Source organism: Rhinolophus hipposideros (assembly GCF_964194185.1).
Source record: "Rhinolophus hipposideros genome assembly, chromosome: 12".
NCBI lineage: Eukaryota > Metazoa > Chordata > Mammalia > Chiroptera > Rhinolophidae > Rhinolophus > Rhinolophus hipposideros.
Genome location: NC_138058.1, coordinates 59,745,739 through 59,766,685, shown reverse-complemented (window position 1 = coordinate 59,766,685; position 20,947 = coordinate 59,745,739). Strand labels below are relative to the sequence as shown.

General features: G+C 56.0%; 2 protein-coding genes across 7 annotated transcripts; both read left to right on the top strand.

The window, feature by feature from the left end:
• Positions 1-644: 644 nt before the first annotated feature.
• EMILIN1 (elastin microfibril interfacer 1) lies at positions 645-8,462 on the top strand (the record flags this gene model as incomplete). 2 transcript variants are annotated; one of them, XM_081068913.1, is made up of 8 exons in its annotated part: positions 956-1,250; positions 2,212-2,337; positions 2,808-3,028; positions 4,161-6,086; positions 6,446-6,562; positions 7,004-7,021; positions 7,179-7,316; positions 7,755-8,092. In XM_081068913.1, the coding sequence occupies exons 1-8, from the start codon at positions 1,081-1,083 to the stop codon at positions 8,090-8,092; spliced, it is 3,054 nt and encodes a 1,017-aa protein (XP_080925039.1). In that variant the 5' UTR covers positions 956-1,080. The 2 variants fall into 2 exon arrangements, with proteins under 2 accessions (XP_080925040.1, XP_080925039.1); XM_081068914.1 differs by lacking the exon at positions 7,004-7,021 and having other exon boundaries at positions 645-1,250; positions 6,446-6,577; positions 7,755-8,462.
• Positions 8,339-19,843, top strand: KHK (ketohexokinase). Of its 5 annotated transcripts, none has more exons than XM_081068915.1 (9): positions 8,794-9,362; positions 12,671-12,787; positions 15,135-15,269; positions 15,465-15,599; positions 17,332-17,404; positions 17,924-18,070; positions 19,130-19,218; positions 19,337-19,494; positions 19,582-19,843. In XM_081068915.1, the coding sequence occupies exons 1-9, from the start codon at positions 9,271-9,273 to the stop codon at positions 19,665-19,667; spliced, it is 1,032 nt and encodes a 343-aa protein (XP_080925041.1). In that variant the 5' UTR covers positions 8,794-9,270; the 3' UTR covers positions 19,668-19,843. The 5 variants fall into 5 exon arrangements, with proteins under 5 accessions (XP_080925042.1, XP_080925043.1, XP_080925045.1 ...); XM_081068918.1 differs by having other exon boundaries at positions 9,199-9,362; positions 15,221-15,269; XM_081068916.1 differs by lacking the exon at positions 15,135-15,269 and having other exon boundaries at positions 8,339-9,362.
• Positions 19,844-20,947: the final 1,104 nt, after the last annotated feature.

Sequence of the window (20,947 nt, the reverse complement as noted above, 5' to 3'; positions counted from 1 at the left end):
CCTGCCTGCCTCAGTGGAGTCCTTTTCCTTCTACTTGACCCAGTAGCCCTCTCTTCTATCCGCCTTCTTTCTCCCAAGTCATGACCTAGGTATTTAGATTCTAGTCTCAGCCCTGCTGTTGATCTGCTGTGTTACCTTGAACAAGTTACTCTCCTTCTCTGGGCCTCAATTTTCATATCTATAAAAAGGAGAGAGCTGGACTGGTTGGTGAATGACGTCCTGCTGAGCCCTCCGAGCCCGTTCTCCTATTACAGTCCTCCCTCCTCCTGTCCCCTCCAGGCCCCTCTCTCAGGTCTTCTATCCCCTGGGAGGCCTGCCCTAGCCCCAGGAGACCTGTGGCTCCAGCTCCTGTTCCCCGGTTCCCCGTCTAAGCAGCCAGCCCTGGGCCTCCTCCCCAGCCCTGGCCCCGGCTCTGCTCCATGTGGCCCGTCTGAGAGGCTGGCCCCAAGCCCGGCGGCAACTCCACATTTCTCTGTTTTTCCTTTTTTTTTTCCCCTCTTTTTCCCGGAGTTAACAAGAAGCAGATGTGGCGCACGATGGTTGGAGAGGTGGGGGGAGGAAGGGGGAGGCTGGACCGCCAGCCAGACAGGGGGGAAGGGAGGGGAGTAAGCAAGAGAGAGAGGCGGGAGGCCAGGGCCCGCCCCACACAGCCACTCTAGCGCCTCTGGACAGCCACAGGGGTAAAGTCCTGTCACCCCCAGGATCCGGTCATTGGGGAAAACAGATAGGGGACCAGAGGAGAGCCAGCTGGGGCAAGGAGGCGGAGGCCCAGGAAGCAGCATCTGAGAGGGGCAGGGACCAGGCACAGGAGGCCGGGGGCACTGAGAACAAACTCCCCTCAGAGGTGGAGAAGAGGAGAGCGGAAGGAACGAAGGGAAGAACAGACGGGAGCCTGAGGAGGAAAGAGGAGGGGGAGAGAGGTCAGGCCAAGAGGCCAAGGAGGAGGCGAGTGGCTGGGGGCTGCCTGCAGGAAGCTGAGGACAGGACCCAACTTGGAGCAGCGGGCATCCCCACTCCAAGCAGAGGCGCCAGTGGTCAGGCGGGATGTGCCTCTGAGGGCCACAGCGGAGCACCCCCACCATGGCCCCCAGGAACCTCTGGAGCTGCTATCTCTGCTGCCTGCTGACCACAGCTGTGGCGGCAGCTAGCTACCCTCCTCGTGGTTACAGCCTCTACATGGGGAATGGCGGGGCCCTCAGCCCTGGTGGGCCCCAGGCCCAGAATGCCCCCCGGCCTGCCAGCCGCCACAGGTAAGAATCTGGGTCCCAGCCCTAGGCTGGAGGTAGGTGGGAGGGTGGGTCAGAAGGTGGGCATCCTGGCCCTGCCCCACTTTGGCTACCCTCTCCTGGGCTGTATCGCCAATGCAGGGAAGAACGGGAGAGGAAACCCATCCATCAGATGGCTCCTCACACGCCCACCTTCCTGCCCGGTGTTTCCAGGGCCCCCCTGCATAGATGGGTCCCCCATCAAACCTCATAGGATCGGCTCCCACGTCCTCCCCATGGGACGTGCAGTTAGGTGCCCAGGGAAACTACCCTGAGGGGCATGGGCCAGGCCTTCCGGCCAGCTGTGTGCCAGCCTGGGATCCTCAGGCAGACCTTTTATTCCTGTGTAGGGCTTCCTCGGCCCATCTAGTAATCCATGATTTTAACACCACTCCTGCTCTGCTCCCTTCGGGTCTCCAGCCGGACACAGATCAGAGGCCAGCATGAATGGGGCCAAGAGTGTAGAACTGCAAACCCCATGGGGGACAGGGCTCATCAATGGCTTATTCTCTGCTTAACCCTGAGCTGGACCCCTGCCTGCCCAGTCCTCTCCCCTGAGGGGCGGGTGGAAGCCAGCATCCAAAGAATCACCAGAGGGCCCCCGCCAGCCGGCTCATACAGGCCACGCCAAGCTGGGGATTCAGACAGCGAAACGAATGAATGTGTGAATTCAGAGCCTCTCCAGGACCCCTTCCCCAGCCATGTATCAACTTTTTGTAGTTGTGGTTTTCCATTCTGTGCCTCTTCTCCTGTCTTGAAAAGTCTTTATTGACTCCGTCCGTACAGGAAGGCGTGGGGGGAGCTGCCCTGGCCAATGCCCTGGCTCCCACTGGTCCCCAGGGGCCCTTCATCTTTTGACCCTCCCTCAGCCCTTCTGGTAGCCTCAGTGCCCTGCTTTGGGGCATGTGTCTCTGGCCCTCGGGCCCAGGTGAGGTTGTGCCTGCAGGAACTGGTGTGCCTACGTGGTGACTCGGACAGTGAGCTGTGTCCTTGAGGATGGAGTGGAGACCTTCATCAAGCGCGAGATCCCGGCCTGTGGCTGGGGCCAGCCCCAGTGTCACCGCAGCATGATGTGAGCCCCGGCGCTGGGGAATGGGTAGTTGGAGGGGGCTGGGCTAGGACGGAAGGTGACCAGCCAACTCAGGGAATTTGTACAAAGCAGGTAATTGTGGCAAGGGGCAGGACCAGGGGTTTCAGTCAGAGCCATTTTGAGAAGATACCGAGGCAACATTTTGGTGGGATATTGAGGGCACACTTACCTAGACTACTCTGACAGCCCCCAAATGCCATCTCTGTGCTGGGTCATGCTCAAGGAGAGGAGTTCAAGGTTCTAGCACAGGACAAGGGGAGAAAGAATAGGGATTTGGCCCTTGGCCAGCAAGCTGACAGCTGTCAATGGAGCCAGGCCGCATGCTGGACAGTCAGGCGGCCCAGCCTGAGGGACAGGTCTTGCCCACCAGCAGATGCCCATCTCTGAGCACAGGGGCCAGGGTCACTGACTGTACAGGGAAGAGTACAGAGCCCTCCCTCTACCTCTCCCAGGTACCGCAGCTTTCTCCGCCCTCGTTACCGCGTGGCCTACAAAACAGTGACGGATATGGAGTGGAGGTGCTGTCAGGGGTACGGGGGTGATGCCTGTGCCGAGAGTCCTGCCCCAGCGCTGGGTCCTGCACCGACCACACCACGCCCCCGGCCCCGGCCCGGCCGCCCCAACCTCTCAGGTTCCAGTGCGGGCAGCCACCTGAGTGGACTAGGGGGGGAAGGTGAGTATGGGAGCCCTGGGGAGAGAAGTGGGAGATGGGATTGGGTGGAAAATGTGGTCAGGATGTTGAGGGAAAACCCCATGTCCAAGTCAGAAAAACCGGGGCAGAAGGGAGTCAATGAGATCCCTGAGATTCCCTGTCCGTGCATACATGCGTGCACGTGTGTGCGTGCGTGCGTGTGTGTGTTTGTGTGTGTGTGTGTGTGTGTGTGTAACAGATTAAGAGACCAAGAGAAAAAGGCAGAGAAAGTGAATGTGCTCACGCACGCCCACATGTGGCCAACATACTTCCTCGTTGGGAACAGCTGCGGGAGGAAGGGGGCATTCCTTCGAGAAGCTTGGTCCAAAGGGGTAGACAGTTGAGACTACAAGTCCTAGCATGCACTGCAACCGACTACAGGTCCCAGGCCTCTCGGTGGCCTCTGGAGACGGCAGGTCCCAGAATGCAGCAGTTCCTGTTGCCTTCCCATGTGTGTGCTGGGCGCTGCGGATGTGCTGTGTTTGCCTGCCAGAGAGATAACCATGATGTAATTATAGAAACAGGAACTTCTGGCCAACTCTCCCCGCATCCAGCCAGAGCCCCCGCAGGCTTGCCACGGTACCTTGTTTGTCCCGTGGTGTTGCAGAGAGGTGCCGTCCAGGAACAGCCACTGTCATGCAGTCCACACGGCCTCCCCCACATTCCCATTTCATTTGTTCTGAGGGAGCAACCTAGTGTCATACCTATTTCACAGATGAGGACACAGTTTCCATAGAGTAAAGAGGCCCTCTGGACAGTGGGAAGGACATGGGCTCGGTGGTCCGGTGGACGACTTGGGTTTGAAACTTGGCCCTGCCATGTATTACACTTGTAATCCACAACCCAATTACTTAGTCTCTCTGGTCCTTGATTTCTCAATCTGCAAAATGGGAAGAGTTGATGACAGCTGCCCAATGGAGTTGTAAGGGGGAAAGGTTTGTCCTAGAGGCATTTAGTGAATGGGAGTTTCCTTCCATCTTTTCTTGCCCAAATCACCCAGGAAAGGGGTGGCCAGATCTGCTAGGACCTCTGACCTGTTGGAACTGGGGAGCTGGACCTAGGAGGTAGGCACTGAGCTCTGACGTCCAGCCTTATGCCTTCCCTTCTCTGCCAGGTCCTGGGGAGTCAGAGAAGGTGCAGCAGCTGGAGGAGCAGGTACAGAGCCTGACAAAGGAACTGCAGGGCCTTCGCGGTGTCCTGCAAGGACTGAGTGGGCGCCTGGCTGAAGATGTGCAGCGGGCTGTGGAGACGGCCTTTAATGGGAGGCAGCAGCCAGCAGATGCAGCTGCTCGCCCTGGGGTCCACGAAACCCTCCATGAGATCCAGCAGCAGCTGCAGCTCCTAGACAATCGCGTCTCCACCCATGACCAGGAGCTGGGCCATCTCAACAACCATCACAGTGGTGGTGGTAGCAGTGGTGGCAGGACCCTGGACCCAGTCCCAGCAACTCCTGGCTACAGCGAGGACCTGCTACAGGAGCTTGAGCAGCGGCTGCAGGAGTCCTGCTCTGTGTGCTTGACGGGACTGGATGGCTTCCGCCGGCAGCAGCAAGAGGACAGGGAGCGGCTTCGAGCACTGGAGAAGCTGCTGGCCTCTGTGGAGGAGGGGCAGCGGCAGCTCACAGGGCAGATCCTGGGCCGCAGGCCACCTCAGGAATGCTGCCCACCAGAGCTGGGCCGCCGACTGGCAGAGCTGGAGCGGAGGCTAGAGGTCGTGGCTGGCTCCGTGACAGTGTTGACTGGGCGTCGAGGCACTGAGCTGGAAGGAGCAGCAGGGCAGGGGGGTCACCCCCCAGGCTACATTAGCTTAGCATCCCGCCTCTCTCGCCTAGAGGACCGATTCAACTCCACCCTGGGTCCTTCCGAGGAGCAGGAAGAGGGCTGGCCTGGGCGTCCTGGGGGACTGGGCCATTGGCTGCCTGCTGCCCGGGGCCGGCTAGAGAAGCTGGAGGGGCTCCTGGCCAATGTGAGTGGGGAGCTAGGTGGGCGGCTAGACCTGCTGGAAGAGCAGCTGGCAGGGGCTGTGCATGCATGTGGGCAGCTCTGCTCTGGGGCTCCAGGGGAGCAGGACTCCCAGGTCAGCAAGATCCTCAGTGACTTGGAGCGCAGGGTGCTGGACAGTGAGGCGCAGCTGCGGCTGGTGGGCTCGGGCCTGCACAAGGTGGGAGCAGCTGGAGAGGCCCAGCAGGCTGCACTGGAGGGACTGCAGGGGGTCATAGGCCAGCTCCAGGGTCGTGTCGATGCGCAGGATGAGATAGCTGCAGAGTTCACACTTCAGCTGAATCTCACAGCTGCACGCCTGAGTCAGCTGGAGGGTCTGCTGCAGGCCCGTGGGGATGAGGGCTGTGGGGCCTGTGGTGGTGTCCAAGAGGAACTGGGCCGTCTTCGGGATGGTGTGGAGCGCTGCTCTTGCCCCCTACTACCCCCACGGGGCCCTGGGGCCGGCCCGGGTGTTGGGGGGCCAAGCCGTGGGCCTCTGGATGGCTTCAGTGTGTTTGGGGGCAGCTCAGGCTCAGCCCTACAGGCCCTGCAAGGAGAGCTCTCCAAGGTTATTCTCACCTTCAGCTCCCTCAATGACTCATTGCATGAGCTCCAGACCACCGTGGAGGGCCAGGGAGCTGATCTGGCTGACTTGGGAGCCACCAAAGACCGCATCATCTCTGAGATTAACAGGCTGCAGCAGGAGGCCACAGAGCATGTTACAGAGAGTGAGGAGCGCTTCCGAGGCCTGGAAGAGGGACAGGCACAGGCTGGCCAGTGCCCCAGCCTAGAGGGGCGATTGGGCCGTCTGGAGGGAGTCTGTGAGCGGTTGGACACAGTGGCTGGCGGACTGCAGGGCCTACGCGAAGGCCTTTCCAGACACGTGGCTGGGCTCTGGGCCGGGCTACGGGAAACCAACAGCACCAGCCAGACACAGGCAGCACTGCTGGAGAAGCTACTGGGGGGGCAGGCGGGCCTGGGCAAGCGGCTCAGTGCCCTGAACACCTCCCTGCTGCTCCTGGAGGACCGACTTCACCAGCTCAGCCTGAAGGACCTCACTGGTGAGGGGGCAAGAGAAGACCCGGGGTGGTGGGGGTATCCCTTTCAAGTCCTTCCCGGCCCCCCACAACAGCCCAGTCTTCACCTCATCTACTTTTTCCTTGCTCTGCCCAGCAAAAATCGCAGACCCAACACTGTCCCAGGGTTGGTTCATCTACAAGAGATTTTCCAAGGTCCCAGCTCCCGGCCCTCCCCTGCAGCTCGGACAGGCCTGTGGGTGGAGGTGGGGTGCTGCTCTGCCAGCCAGGTATCCAGCATGGGCAGCGAGGGGTCCCATCAACTTGTCCATGGAGCCACACCCCTCTTTGTCCTTTGGGAATTCCTCATGTGGCTCTCCTTCAACTTGCGTTTGTCACTGTAGGGCCTGCAGGTGAGGCTGGGCCCCCAGGGCCTCCTGGAGTACAGGGACCCCCAGGCCCTGCCGGACCTCCAGGACTTCCTGGCAACGACGGACAAAAGGGGCCCATCGGACCACCAGGTATGTGGGCTGAGAGTCTTGCTGCAGCTGGGTTATCCGCCCCCCGCCCCGGGTCGCCCCAGGCTTGACATTCTACTCTGAACTTGACAGGGAAGGGGGGAAAGGGGCAAGAAATTGGGAGTTCTAGATGGCTGGTAGTGACTAGGAAAATGACTAGGAGCTGTGTTGGCTAATTGGACATGGCGGCCTCACTGCCGTACTGAAGACCAAGGTTGAGCCTACAAGGCCTGTGTTGCATATGAAAAGCTAGGGGCTAAAGAGTTATGGCCTAATAGTCGAACAGAGTTGACCTATCCCTCCTTTTCTTAGTACCCCCTTTCCTGCTTTGAAGTCTGCATAGCACCTAGCACCTAGCACAGCAGGGCAGACTCAGCAGATGTTTGCCAAGTGACTTAGTGAGAGCGGCTGTACTTCTCACTGCTCCCTTTCCTCTTCCCACAGGTCCCCAAGGTGAACAGGGTAAGTTCTCATGTGATGCTGGGGGGAGGGGAACTGAACTAGGGGTTGGAGGATAGAAGGCCTCAGGCAGTCTTGAAGGTAGAGACCTAGGAGGAGAAGGGGGCTAGGCAGCTCTGCACTGAGCCTCCCCTCTGACACCTACCCTACCCCCACCCAGGAGTGGAGGGGGCACCGGCACCTTCTGTGCCCCGGGTGGCTTTTTCAGCTGCCCTGAGTTTGCCCAGGTCTGAACCAGGCACAGTGCCCTTTGACAGAGTCCTGCTCAACGATGGGGACTACTACAATCCAGAGACCGGTAAGCCTGGGAGTAGGCTGGCTGGGCACTGCGGGAACCAGGAGGGAGCGGCAGGGAGGCTATGCAGTGACATGCTCTCATTCTTGCCCCTTCAGACAAGGTGAATCTCTTCATGCTCTGGTTTGGGGAGAGCCTATTCTTTCCTTCATTTATTCTTTCTCACCACAGCTTGGGCCGAGCACTGGGGTGGGAAGGGGAGGAGCCATTGGTTCAACAGCTCTTTACTGGGGGTGGCTGTTGCCCAGGCCACTATTGTGAGTGCTGGGGATGCGGTGATGAACGAAACACGGAATCCCCTGCCCTCGTGGAGCTTACATTCTGGTGGAAGAGAGATGAAAAGACCCAGCAGGTCCCTCCCTAGTCCAAGAGTTCTGGGTCGGGAAGCCTTCAGGGGCCCAGCCACCTGTCGGTCCTCCTGACTGCCATCCTTGTCCTCAGGCGTGTTCACAGCGCCACTGCCCGGCCGCTACTTGCTGAGCGCGGTGCTTACTGGGCACCGGCACGAGAAAGTGGAGGCTGTGCTGTCCCGCTCCAACCTGGGCGTGGCCCGCATAGACTCCGGTGGCTACGAGCCTGAGGGCCTGGAGAATAAGCCCGTGGCTGAGAGCCAGCCCAGCCCCGGCGCCCTGGGCGTCTTCAGCCTCATCCTGCCGCTGCAGGCCGGGGACACGGTCTGCATCGACCTGGTCATGGGGCAGCTGGCGCATTCGGAGGAGCCACTCACCATCTTCAGCGGAGCCCTGCTCTACGGGGACCTGGAATTAGAACAGAAGTAGACTGGGGGCCGGGCCGACCTGCCCGGAGTCTAGGCCGGCCAAACAGCCAGCGGGGGCGGAGGTCCCGGGCACCCAGCCCCGGGCGAGTCGCCGTCTCGGGACCCGCCGCGGCACTGGCGCCCAGAGCAGCCTCCTCCCCACGAACGGAGTGCGTCGGGTTGGGGTTTCCGGAGCCCCTCGTCCAGACTTTTGGCCTGATCGCTGTCCCACGCAGGACTCGGACAGTGGAGGAGCCGATCCTGGCCCTCTTTACTTCCCCAACTGGCCTCTAGGCCGATTCCCTGGGTTTCAGGGCTCTCCCGAGGGTGTTTCGGGAGAGTGCCCCACCGCCATACTAAACTATTCAGGAATAAAGACACTTGGTTTTTATAAAAAACAAAACAAAACACCCCGTCTGCTTCAATATGTCCAGGTATAGATAGGAGTACACAAGGGACAGGATGGGGGAGCCCCGGCTCCGGACCCCGGCTCGCGCCCTCCGCTCTGCGTGGGGAGGCTCTGCCAGCACTTGCACGGGACGTGCGGGCCACACTAGACCCAGGTGAGACCCTCCTCCCGGCCCGCGTCCGCCAGAGGTCGCTGGGCGCCGTCTCCCGTCACGTGACCATCACCGCTCTACTTGCCCGGCGGAGGCGGGGCCTCGGACAGGGATTGGCTGGGCGTCTGGGCCACGCTGTGCAGGAGCCGGCGCGCGAACCACTGCTTCGGATTGCGTGGACTGGTTGCAGCTGCGAGGTCCGCTCAACTCAGTGGGTCTAGGGTGTAGCGTGGGAGCCACCCGTGCAGCAGAGGGCGAGTTAGGGGCGCCTTTCTACTGCACTTTCTCTTTGCATTCATGAGATTGCCTAGCCGTGCTTTAGCTCCTCCGTCTGACAAGTGAGGAAGCTGAGGCCGAGAAGTGGGAGGCGTTGCCATCTGCTGGGCCACACAACCTGTTAAGGAGAGCCAGTGGCCAGGACCTCGGGGTCTGCGCTCCCACGCCCGCTTGGATTGGTGGACGTGGGGAGCAAGGTTCTCTGCACCCCACTGCACCCGCCGCCGCTGCAGGAGGCTTCCCTGGAGGAGGAGCTCGAGACGAGGAGGAGGAGTCAGGGCAGAGAATTCGATCCTACGGGATAAGAGCCCTCCGGGGAGGAACCCCTGCAGCCGGGTGGGCAGACAGCTCCGGGAGCGGCCTCATGGAAGAGAAGCAGATCCTGTGCGTGGGGTTGGTGGTGCTGGACATCATCAATGTGGTGGACAAGTACCCGGAGGAAGACACGGACAGCAGGTAGGGGCACCCGGGCCCCTCGGAGACCAGGGCCTGCTGCAGCCCCGTGTTTGTGCCTGGCAGCCAACACTACAGGGCCACGGGGTCAGGGCCCCCCATTAAAGCGGTGAGAGTCCAACCTCGGGGGCCCGTGCCCCGTGCCCTCTGCCCGACACCGGGGGAAAGAAGTGAGGCCTTTAGTAATAAGACTCAGACTTCAGATAGCATTGTGTTCTCCAGTTCTCATTTCATCCCTGGGGCTATGTCAAGTATGATTATCCCCATTTTACCCAGAAGCAAGTAGACACTCTTGAGAGACGAAGTGATTTATCCAAGGGCACGCAATTAGTACAGTGTAGGGCCAATTTTTTTTTTAACAACATGACCTATGCACTTGCCTCTCACCAGCATTTACTTCTCATTTATTTAGTACATATGTATCTCATCTATTAAAATAATTCAGGTAGCCTACCATAAGAAGTATGTACAGTTAAGATTGTTTAAGAACATTTAAAGGTGTGGTATTGAGCTTCACCATGTAGCTCAGGGCTGGCCGGCACTGGAGGCAACTTTGGAGATGCTGTGGGTTATGGACAGAGCTGGTCACTACAGACTTTTCCCCGGTGCTAAATTCCAAAAGGAGTTTACCAGAAGTCCTTTTTATAAAAGGAAAAGTCTGTCGTGAAAAACATTCTTCTCATTTGTCTGGTAGAAGATGAAGAGTCATTTGTTGGTTCTTACTCTTGATAAGAACCCCACTGTTACACTGTAACCCCAAGAAGGTATTTCTGTGGGTGAAATACAGGCTTCTCTCTTGGTGCAGTCCAGTGCTTAGAATACTGAGAATTGCTCTTTGGCTATTCTGGATAAAAGGCCAGTTCAAGACTGAGCTCAGCAAGACATTCCAGCACTGATAGCCACGAGGCTAATAGAGGGGAGAGACCGGGCATTCCTCAGGCTTTGGGATCATCTAACACTGTCACGTGTTACCACATACTTTCCTCACAGCGGCACATGGGAAGTGTGCAAAGATCAATCAGATCCTTTCTTTCTAGCTGAAGGAGATGTAGAGACATTATAGTTTTTGTAAGGCCACGTGGTTCACGAGTGGCAGAGCAGTCATCACGTCCCAAGCCTCCTAACTCCAAGCTTAGCGCTCCAGCCCTCCGTTGTCTGTCGTGACCCCGTCCCATTGCTGCTGCCCTTCTCATGGAGCTCACCCTTGGCTTTGGGCTGCTTTGTTTGCCAGAGGTTAGAGCCTCTTGCCAGCGGTGCCGGGGCCAGTAGGAGAGAGGCACAGGCCAGCCCCCGCTCCTGCACAGTGAGGAGTTAGGCGTCCTCTCAGAAGAACAGTCTACATTTCAGGGCCACAGGTCCTCCGAGGACTGGTGAGGGCCTGGGGAAGACCCAGAGTGCCTCTTTCGACGAGAGCTGCAGCCCCGTTTCTCTGAGCTTATGTCAGAAGGCCAGGGTGAGGAGATCCTGCTAGCTCCCACCCTGACTGGGGCTGGTTCTGAAGGTGGGCACTCAGAGTGGTGCCTCTCTAAACAGAGCCATCCCATGTTCTCAGTACCGCTGCCCTTAGGTATACTTTCCCTTCCCCCAGACCCATGGCTCTGCTCCTCTGCAGAGCACTTGGGTTGTGTAGGGCCTCTCTCCTGTGCTCCCATCCCACCCAACACAGATGAGCTAGCCTGAGCGGGGACTAGTCCTCAGCCATCTCAGCCCCACTTGTCTCAGGCTCCACAGGCAACTGGGGACTCACTGGAGCTGCTGATCGGTACTTGGCCCAACCCCTGAGAAATGGCCCTGTCTCCCAGAGTCCAGGCCGAGAAGAGCCTTCCAGAAAGTATCCTCATGCTCATTAGAGTCTTCCTGCCCCGGAAGTTGGGTATCAGTGTGACTTTTAAGGGTCAATTTATACCCTTTTGTTGACACCTCATTCAAGCTGGAGCCTCACTACTCTCCCTTCAGAATTACAGAGGACGTCACAGTGGTTTGAGAGTCAGGAAACCTGGGTTCTCATGGTAGCTTTGTCATTAATTATTGGTGTGACCTTGAGCAAGTCAAATCCCTCTAGGCTCCTCCTCTCGGCATGAAAATTCCTCTAAAGCTCATAGTTTGAGAAACGTTTGCCCCTTTACAAATTGGTATCCTTCTTTCTAACGAGATTATGGTCCCCTTTTCCCAAGGCTGAACGGAAGTTCAGGGTTAAGTTTTGTATACAAATATACTTTAGTCTAAAAATTATGCTTCATTTGCTTCCCTTAATTAATTGGCCCTTTGGTACTTGTTCCTCTTATTGTAAGAGGCCAAAGTTATCATTATTCTTTTTGGAACTGGGAGAATGGAAATAACATCCTGCATTGTTTACCCCATAGTATTATTGGCGCACAAATGAGAAATCATTAAAGTGCTCTGATATGTATGCATAAGTTATCATTTTTGTTGTTGATGATTACAATGAAGTCATACGGGTGTATCTTGAGTTAGTTCCTCTTGTTAGATTTTCAGTAAAGATGGAGAAAAACTAAAGAAAAGAAAGGTAACTGTGATGTTACGGACATGTCAACTAACCTTATTGTAACCATTTTGCAATATAGATGTATATAAAATCACCATGTTGTGCATCTTAAACTTACAGAATGTTACGTGTCAATTATATTTCAATAAAGCTGAAAAAAAAAAAAACCAAAAGGAAACAAATCAAAAAATGATGGAGAAAAACTGGTCTTCACCCAATAATCTTTAAAAAATTTTTGATATTGTGAAAGTTAGCTCCCCCCAACCCTCACTTCTTAAATGATCACAGTGTCTGGGTTTGATTCCTGTCTTACTCATTTTAACATGAGTTATTGAAGCAGCTCTTCTAAGAGAGAAACAGATAGTAGATTTGACACCTTTGGGAAGGAAGCAGCACTTGTAGTTATCCAGCTCTCAGGAGAAGGCTGTCCCAGCTGTGCCTGGGGGAGAGGTGGGCCATTGTAACTGAGGAGGAGGTAACCCTGAGGGAGTAGAACCCTCAAGTTGTGACAGATTTGAGTGAATGGTTTCCTAATGTCATAAGTATAGGTGGAAGATAGAAATTAATTGCTGTGCATTTGAATTTAGCCTGGATTGGAGAGACAGACCTGGTCCTCAGCCAAGCCACTGTCCTTCCCTAGCCTCAAGCTGCCCATCTAGAAAATGGGAAGACTGGCTTGGATGCTTGCAGAAGGAGTTCTCCCAGCTTTTACATTCTGTGGCCCCTACCCAAGGCTCTGTGATCAGCCCTGCTTATTTCAGGATCAGCCTGCTGGCACTGCAGGGACTCTCCTTGTATTTTGCAGGTGCTTGTCCCAGAGATGGCAGCGTGGAGGCAACGCATCTAATTCCTGTACCGTTCTCTCCCTGCTCGGAGCCCCCTGTGCCTTCATGGGCTCACTGGCCCCGGGCCACGTTGCTGAGTGAGTTGAGGAGGGAGCACGGGAGGCCTGCCTTCAGGGTGGGGAGAGAAGAAAGTCTTACCCCTGAGTGGTGGGCTATAAGAAGAGGTGTGTGGCCACCAGGCACGGGTGGGAGGAGGCGGAGAGGAGTACCAGCATCCCAGACCCTCCCTGGGGTGGATTATCTGCTGCTCAGGTGTTAACGCTGCTCCTGTGAAAAGTTTCATCTCTACAGCCTGTTTCCCTGTCCACTCCCTGGAGCCTGCTTCAGCTTCCCCACTTTCTCCTTTGCTTCCAACGGACTCTGAGATGGATGTGACTTTGCCCTTAAGTTCTTTATTCCAGCAGAAGGAATAAAGAAGCTTGAGGCAGAAGGCAGTTAGGGACATGCTGGACCCACCCTCCCTGAGAGTTGTCCAGCATCCATGGTCCGAGGGTCCAGGCCTGCAGTTTCTTTTCCAGTTGAGAGGGCAGGGCCAGTGCTCGTGTCCCAGTTGTTCCCTGAAGCAGAAAGAGCACCCTGCCCAAGGACACTCTGGAGCCACGTGCTAAAGCTGGGCCCAGACCCATGCCTCCCAGCTCATCTGCTATGAGGCTGCAGCCTGTAAGTGGCCTACACACTTAACGCTATGTTGGCTACTGCAGGGACCCAAGATCCCTTTGACCCCTGGCACTGCCAACTCAGCAAGCGCTTATCAGGAGGTGAGGCTTACACTTTGCCCACTGTGGGCACTGGAGTAGGCTGCCAGGTTGCTGGCCTGTGAAGCAAAGCCCTTTGAACCCTGGTTTGGAGGGGGAGGGGGGCTGCTGCCAGAGCCCTGCCCCCGAGCCACAGCCAGATGCCCTTCCTTGATGAACTGGAACAGAGCGAATTAAGGGGCGAGAGCCTGCCCTGTGAGCTGGAACAGAGGGACCCAGAGTCAACAGCTGGTCTCTTGTTAACCCTTTGCAGCAGCTGCCTTCCCTCCCAGCTAGAAGCGAGACTAGCTCTTGCTTCAGGTAGTGGACCCATCCTTATGTAGCAATCATGCTGATAGTGGGCCATTTCGAATTCTCCCCTTGTGTTCAACAAACATTTAAGGAGCATCTACCATGTGGCAGGCACTATGGGTGCAGAAAGTTATTTGACAAACCAAACCGTATTTCCCAGGCTGTGGGGAACCTACTATTTGAAGGATCCTTGAAGTGTAAGACAAGGACCGATGTCCCGACTTGGGTGTGTGTGTGTGTGTGAGTGTGTGAGTGTGACACGCCATTGAGTTGGCCTCTACTCCTGGTGACCCTGTGAATGAATGATGTCCACAGTGTCCTGTCCTCACAGCCCTGCTCAGCTCCTGTAGGCTCACGCCTGTGGCTTCTTTTATGGAGTCAATCCATCTCATGTTTGGTCTTCCTCTCTTCCTGCTGCCTTCTATTTTCCCAGCATTATTGTCTTTTCACTTTCATACAAATCTGTATTGTCCAGCTTTGGTGTTGCTATAAGTGGGGTCCAGCCCCAGTGAGAAAAGCCAAGATGATGGCGGGTCGACTGGCATAAATGTCAACTCTTGAGCACAGGACCCTGCATTTCCGGAGACGGCCAGGAGGGGTGGGCCTGGCTTGCTTGTTCTCCCGCTGGTGTAGTCTTCTTGAGGGGCTGCCCTGGGCTCGCTCTGATTGGAGGGGATTCTGGGCAAGAGTCTTGGACTATGCCCATGCTGAGGGGCATCAGGCACTGGGAGCCAGCTCACTGCCCAGGAGGGTTCGCCTCACTGTGCGAGGAGAGGACAGTGAGCAGGGCTGCCAAGGCAGCACCACTTCCTGGCTGGGCATCATAGTGTAGCATGAGAGGATTCATGTTCAGGCTGGAAGGGACTTCAGAGAGAAGAGGGCCACGGGGATGAGTGTGCAGAGGGCAGATAGGGGGCAAAGTATCATCTTGGTAATTCATTTTTAAAAATTTTTTCCCCTTGTTTATTCATCTTGGTAATTATTAATTCTCCCTGGGCTTTGCATGAAACAGACCACAGTGTCCTCACCTACTTGTTTCAAAAAAGGCGCATGTGCTAGGCCCCAAACCTACCCCAGTTAGCTTTATGAATGCGAGAAAATCCTTTCCAGCTTGAGTCAAACTGAAGGCCTGTGTCAGGATTGGAGTTTGCTTCAGTCAGGACCTCAAAGAAGGACCCTTAGTGTTTTTCTCACTGAGCTCCAGCCTATGCATTTCTGCCTCTCCCACCTCCTTACCCAGCCTGTAACAACCGGTGATTTCCAGTTCCTTCCTAGCCCTCTCTGCTTGCACCCTGGGTCTGTAGTGGCCCTGCCAGCTACCCTCCAGTCCCCAAACCCTAGTCGAGCTGCACCTCCCTGGGTTGCTCCGCCCCAGCAGTTTTGTCCTGGATGACCTCCGCCGCTATTCCGTGGACCTGCGCTACACGGTCTCTCAGACCACGGGCTCTGTCCCCATCTCCACAGTCGTCATCAGCGAGGCCAGTGGTAGCCGCACCATCCTTCATGCCTACAGGTTTGTACACCTGTCTGCGTCTTGGCAGCTGCTGCTACCATCGCTGAATCCCAGGACGGGACTCTTCTCTCAGAAGAGGGGTGCTCACACCCACATGCTCCAGCACTCCTCCCTACCCCGATGGAAGGTCCAGGCCACTTGTAGGCTCTAATTTGTGTCTCCTTGCCCTTCCCTTGGCTCGGGCTCCACCCCAAGTTTCCTGGTGGCTGACTTCAGGCAGCGGGGCGTGGACGTGTCTCAGGTGGCCTGGCAAAGCAGGGGGGAGACCCCTTGCTCTTCCTGCATCGTCAACAACTCCAATGGCTCCCGTACCATTGTGCTCTATGACACGTAAGGCCCCCTGGCCTTGCCCTGCCATACCCACCAATCAGTCCCCCAACTCGCCACCACGGGCATCCCAATTGCCCACCCTATGTGGCCTCATTGTACCAGAAATTGTCCTATGCTAAATTGCTCAGTGATTTCTGAATTGTGTTCAATTAGGGGAGAAGTGGGTGGGAAGGGATGGGCTTTGCTCTGCCTGGCAACCTGGCCTTGGTCAACATCACGGTTGGGCAGGCAAGCCTGTATAAAATGTAATTTATGTGATTGCTCCTTAATTAGTCAATCAGCAGCCTGGGTGTGGGTGGGGGGAAATTGTTCTGAGGGTGGAGGGATGGGAGATGTGATTTAAACTATCGTGAGCCCTGAAGGGGAGCCAGTGGGATTTCCATGGTCAGTCCCCAGAATTATCAGCCTGCAGCATGGCACCAAGGAGCTGGGGTTTGGATGTTCAGAAAAGATGAGCCCCCTGCAAAGTTCCCAGCATAATGAAGGCAGACCAACACAGAGAAAAGGGGAACACGGGGTCAGCACATCAGGCCCATCTGATATGGTACTAACTTAGGGGGATGGGGATCCCTTTAGGTTCTGATCTATTAGGAGAGGACCTGTGGGCACAGAGCCTTCTCTTCTCCAGATTCTTTCCTGAACTATCTCAGAGGTTTAGTTTACTGAGAACCTAGTGTGTGCCAGGTACTATGTTAGGGCTGAAATGCCAAACTCAGCTGCCCTGGAGTTCAGGCCATCCTTACTGCTCAGCATGACCACTGGACCTGGGGGAGAGGACAAGTTTATGGCCAGTGGTCCTTAGGTTCTGTGAGTCCCAAGGAATGATTGGGTGGGCATACATGCTACTAGTGGCAGCATTCACATTGGGCCAAATCCTAGTCATCTGCCCGTTAAGCAACAATCTGTAGTGATTCTGATCAAGGACACAACATGGTGTTCACAGAAAGGGAGAGAGAGGAGCTCCAAGGAGAAATGTTTATTGCCTACTGGCCTCAGTCCAGGCATAGCCACACATACCTCCAACGGCAACAGGCCTGTGAGGCTGGGGGTTTTGGCCCCATTTACCCATAGGGAAGCAGTCTCAGAAAGGCCAGGTTACACAGCTAGTTAAGTGGACAAAGGATTCACCTACAGAATTGGCAGGGAAGGACATCGGCTGTGCGTAAGTCTCTGGCTATGGAGGGTCAAGGCAGACCCTTCTGGGGTCTCCACCATAAGTAGCCAAAGTGGTGCTGTCAATGCTGGGGTGCCAGAAGCGAGTGGGACCAGACTGGAGCTCCAGGCAGAGTAGCCATGACCTTTGTAGTTTCCCATGGCACAGGGCACTGGGAACTATGTGTGCTGCTGACAGGGGGAATTCTGGGAATTATAGTCCTTGATGCTCTTAGTGTATTCTGGGAGATGTGGTCTTCAACACACACAGAACTTGCCCTTTGACACATGCTGCTGTTGAGTTTGCTCTTAGATAGTACCACAGTCTCAAACACAGGAAAGGGAATCCCAGCAAACCACCTCCAGTCCCATCTGGATGGAGCCGAGTGGGGCAAGGAGTGGTTGGGAGTTTAGCCCTAGGACAGGGTCTGTCCTGGAGCTGAGCCTCAGAAGACGGGGCTGTAGATCAGCTTCATGCTGCAGGCAGTGCTAGGCATAGGGGCCCCAGCAGCCCGTTGGAGATCCTGGCCCTGGCCGACCTCACCATGCCCCTTCTCTGTCCTTCCATCTTGTGACTTAGGAACCTGCCAGATGTGTCTGCTATGGACTTTGAGAAAGTTGATCTGACCCGGTTCAAGTGGATCCACATTGAGGCAAGCCCTGCCCTACCTGTGTTTCGAGGGGCTCAAGTTGCCAACCCCTCCTCATGTTTTGCCTCTTTCTTGGTTTCTTTGAACCAGGAAAGTACCTTAGAGATCAGTGAATCCAACTTCCCTCGTCCCATCTCCATCCTTCTTTGTGTTTTCAGGTAGGACACTAAGGCCCACAAAGACTGAGTGACTTCCTCAACATTACACAGCAGGGTGCAGGCACCAGAAGCAGGAGGCTAGCTCCAGACAAAGTCCCCTGCTCTCTGTGGTACAGGCTGCCCCACCACCTCTGGACTCTGGCAGCAGCCTGGCTGCAGAAGACCTGACCCATTACCTCTAGGGAAGCAGAAATGGGAGGTCACCTAGGTCCATGACAGCTCTAGAATTCTGAGACTGAGGATGTGGTTCCAGCCCAGTCCCCCCCAGTTCCTCCCAGTTCCTCTCCCCACTCCCCCAGAGTTCCAGCAGGGAGGGAAGAATGAGCCAGATTAGCTGGTCCTGAGCTGCCCTGTCCTGCCCCAGGGCCGGAACGCAGCAGAGCAGGTGAAGATGTTGCAGCGGATAGAACAGCACAATGCCAGGCAGCCTCCAGAGCAAAAGATCCGGGTGTCCGTGGAGGTGGAGAAGCCCCGAGAGGAGCTGTTCCAGTTGTTCGGCTATGGAGACGTGGTGAGCCTCCTTGCAGCTTCTGCTTGCCCATCCCACTAATTTGGTCCTTAAAAGGAGCCTGAGCATTCCATTGTCCTGCCTACCTTGCCTGGAACAGCTACTCATGGCTTGGTAGTGTTGGCAGGAGAGGTACAAAGCAAAGAGGCTGACCCCCAGCTTCGGGCTCTGGTGCAGGCCTCTGCAGTGACCAAGGAGAATTCTCTACCCCAGTGTGTGCATAGGTATGAGGGTGGCCAGAGGGCTTAGACAGGGTCAACAGAGCCAGCCACAGAGCAAGCCTGCATGGAAGCATCTCCTCCGTGGGCCTCCTCAGTCTTTTCCTCTGTCAAATGGGAGTATAGGACAGTTTCTGAGGTGTCCTCCAACTCAAAGGTGGGTAGCAGGTTATGGGAGCCACTAGGGGCTGAGGGAGCATGGGAAGGGGACTTGGACAAGGTGGATTTGGGCAGGACTGATGTATCATCATAGCCAAAGCCGGTTGGTCCTCAGCCTTGGCCAGACATTAAAAGATGAGGATGCCTGAGCCCCATCCTTGTTTGTTATTTAATAGGTAGTGGGGGAGCCTGGGCTGAAGTGTTGTTTTTTTTTAACAAAACTCTCTCTGGCAATTCTAACATGTAGCTGGTGTTAAGGAAACTTTTGGGCCCATACCCCTTTGTGTTTAAGATAAAGAATCCAGACCTTGAGGGTATAGTTATGTGAGGAAAACAAACCAAACCAAAACCAAAACGCTTCTGAAAAGGGGGCAGTTTAACTTGCAGTGGTAGATTTCACCTCAAGATGGCGCTCAAGGCTCGCTTTGGGTTTTCAATTGCGAAGCAATTCATTGATCGTAGAACAACCAGACCAGGGCTTGTGTGTCACAATTTACAGGGCTGTCTTCTGGCATGTCCTGAGCAAGTATGACAATGCTATGTTGGGGATTTAGGTGGCCACGTTGGAGGAGAGGGTTATAATATGGGGGCCATGCTGGGCTGCTGGTGGTGGGTGGTGGGTGGTGGGTGACTGAGCTGCGGCTAGAGTTAGGGTGACCATCAGCCTCGCTTCCACTGCCCATAGGTGTTTGTCAGCAAAGATGTGGCCAAGCATTTCGGGTTCCGGTCAGCGGCGGAGGCCCTGAAGGGCTTGTACAGTCGTGTGAGGAAAGGGTGAGCTGGGGGAAGCCAGGGAGAAGCCCTAGGTGTGGGGATTGAGGGAGCCTGGGCTCTGGGATCTGCCCTGGGGTCAGCGTTGGGATCACACCCGGCTGAGTGGAGTGTCTTACAGGGCTGTGCTTATCTGTGCCTGGGCTGAAGAGGGTGCCGATGCTCTGGGCCCTGATGGACGGCTGCTCCACTCAGATGCGTTCCCACCACCCCGTGTGGTGGACACTCTGGGGGCTGGAGACACTTTCAATGCCTCCGTCATCTTCAGCCTGTCTCAGGGTGAGTACCTCAGCGGGAGGCGCAGGGCTGGTGCTCCGCCCTGCCCAGAAGACGGGGGCTGACCCACCTACTTGTCCCTCCCTCCAGGAAAGAGCGTGCAGGAGGCACTGAGGTTTGGCTGCCAGGTGGCCGGCAAGAAGTGCGGCCTGCAGGGCTTTGATGGCATCGTGTGAGTGCCCTGTGGCAGGAGGCATTGGCTCACACCCCCCGTTGGCCTTCTTCCTTCTGTCTAGCCTGGCATCCAGGCTGCCCTGCTCCTGGGCAGATGCAGGCTGTGGGAGGGCGCTCCCTGTGTCCTGGCATCTCACACTGCAGAGCCGCAGAACAAATAAATCTTCCCCAGAGCCTGCTTCCTTCTGGCAGTCTGTGTGTCCTTGATGTCCAAACTGCTCTGGCTGGGGCTTCAGGAGGCTTTGCTACTACAGTCTTTCGCCCTTTTTCTCCATTCCCCCGACTTACCTCCCTGCCCAAGACCAGAGGGGCTGCCTAGACCAGAGCAGCAGAAGTGCCCCTGGCTTGCTACCAGCTGTGCCTGTGGGGGAGGCCCAGCTCAGGGGTAGGTAGTGACCAGAGCCTTTCTGGCTGGGGAGGACACTTAACTCCTTGCACCCCAGGGACCCTTCCAAATCACCACGTCATGAGAAAAGCTCCTTTGGACCTCTGTGCTGTCGCAACACTCCAGTCCTGTGGCCCCAGGAGTGGCCCAGGCTGAGTCAACTTGACAGGCCAGCAGGCAGGGAGCCTACTCTGTGGTTTGGTGGGGCCTTTGCAGTCCAAAAATATTCCCTCAGTGACTGCCCCAAAGCCTGAAAGTCCCACCTTTGGAGCCTTGTAGTTAAGGCGGTGCCTCAGCCGCAAATGTGACCCCGATACATAGTGCTGCTGTCCCTGGGGGAGACCTGAGGGCATATCGCAGCTGGCCAATTTCCACAGGGCAGTGGGGTCAGGGTGAGTGAGGCCACAGAATGTGATGAACAGCTTGGGCTTTGCAGTCACACAGACCTGATTTCAAATCTGCCTATTCGTTAACTGTGTCACCTTGGGAACATTACGGAATTCAATCTTCCTCAATTTCTTCATCTGTAAAATGGAACTAATTCTGTCTGGTCATAGAATTCTTGTGAGGATAAAATCAGACAATACATGAAATGCCCAGCATGCTGCTGATGTGTACGAGGTTCTCAATAAACGGTAGTTATTGTTAATATGATGGGGGGGGGCAGACACAGAGTGATGGGGAAGGTCTGCCCTGAGCTGCAGGAGGGCACTGGGTGCCTGAACACCAGCTGAGGAGGGAACAGGAGCATTTGGGCCCCAGGGAGAGGCTGAGCTCTCTTCCCCGGGATGTCTGCAGCTGGTTGTGGCCTAGTGCTGTACTCTCCTATGTCTCAGCACCAGCTGGGAACGCTGGGAAAGCTGAATCCCTGCTCCTCCAAGAGACCTGTCCATTCCC

Excerpts from the sequence above, each read along its gene's own strand:
- KHK (XM_081068915.1), top strand. The coding sequence starts at position 9,271 with ATGGAAGAGAAGCAGATCCTGTGCGTGGGGTTGGTGGTGCTGGACATC. Across the intron at positions 15,600-17,331 it reads ACCATTGTGCTCTATGACAC|GAACCTGCCAGATGTGTCTG; the intron begins GTAAGGCCCCCT and ends CTTGTGACTTAG. Across the intron at positions 17,405-17,923 it reads TCAAGTGGATCCACATTGAG|GGCCGGAACGCAGCAGAGCA; the intron begins GCAAGCCCTGCC and ends GTCCTGCCCCAG.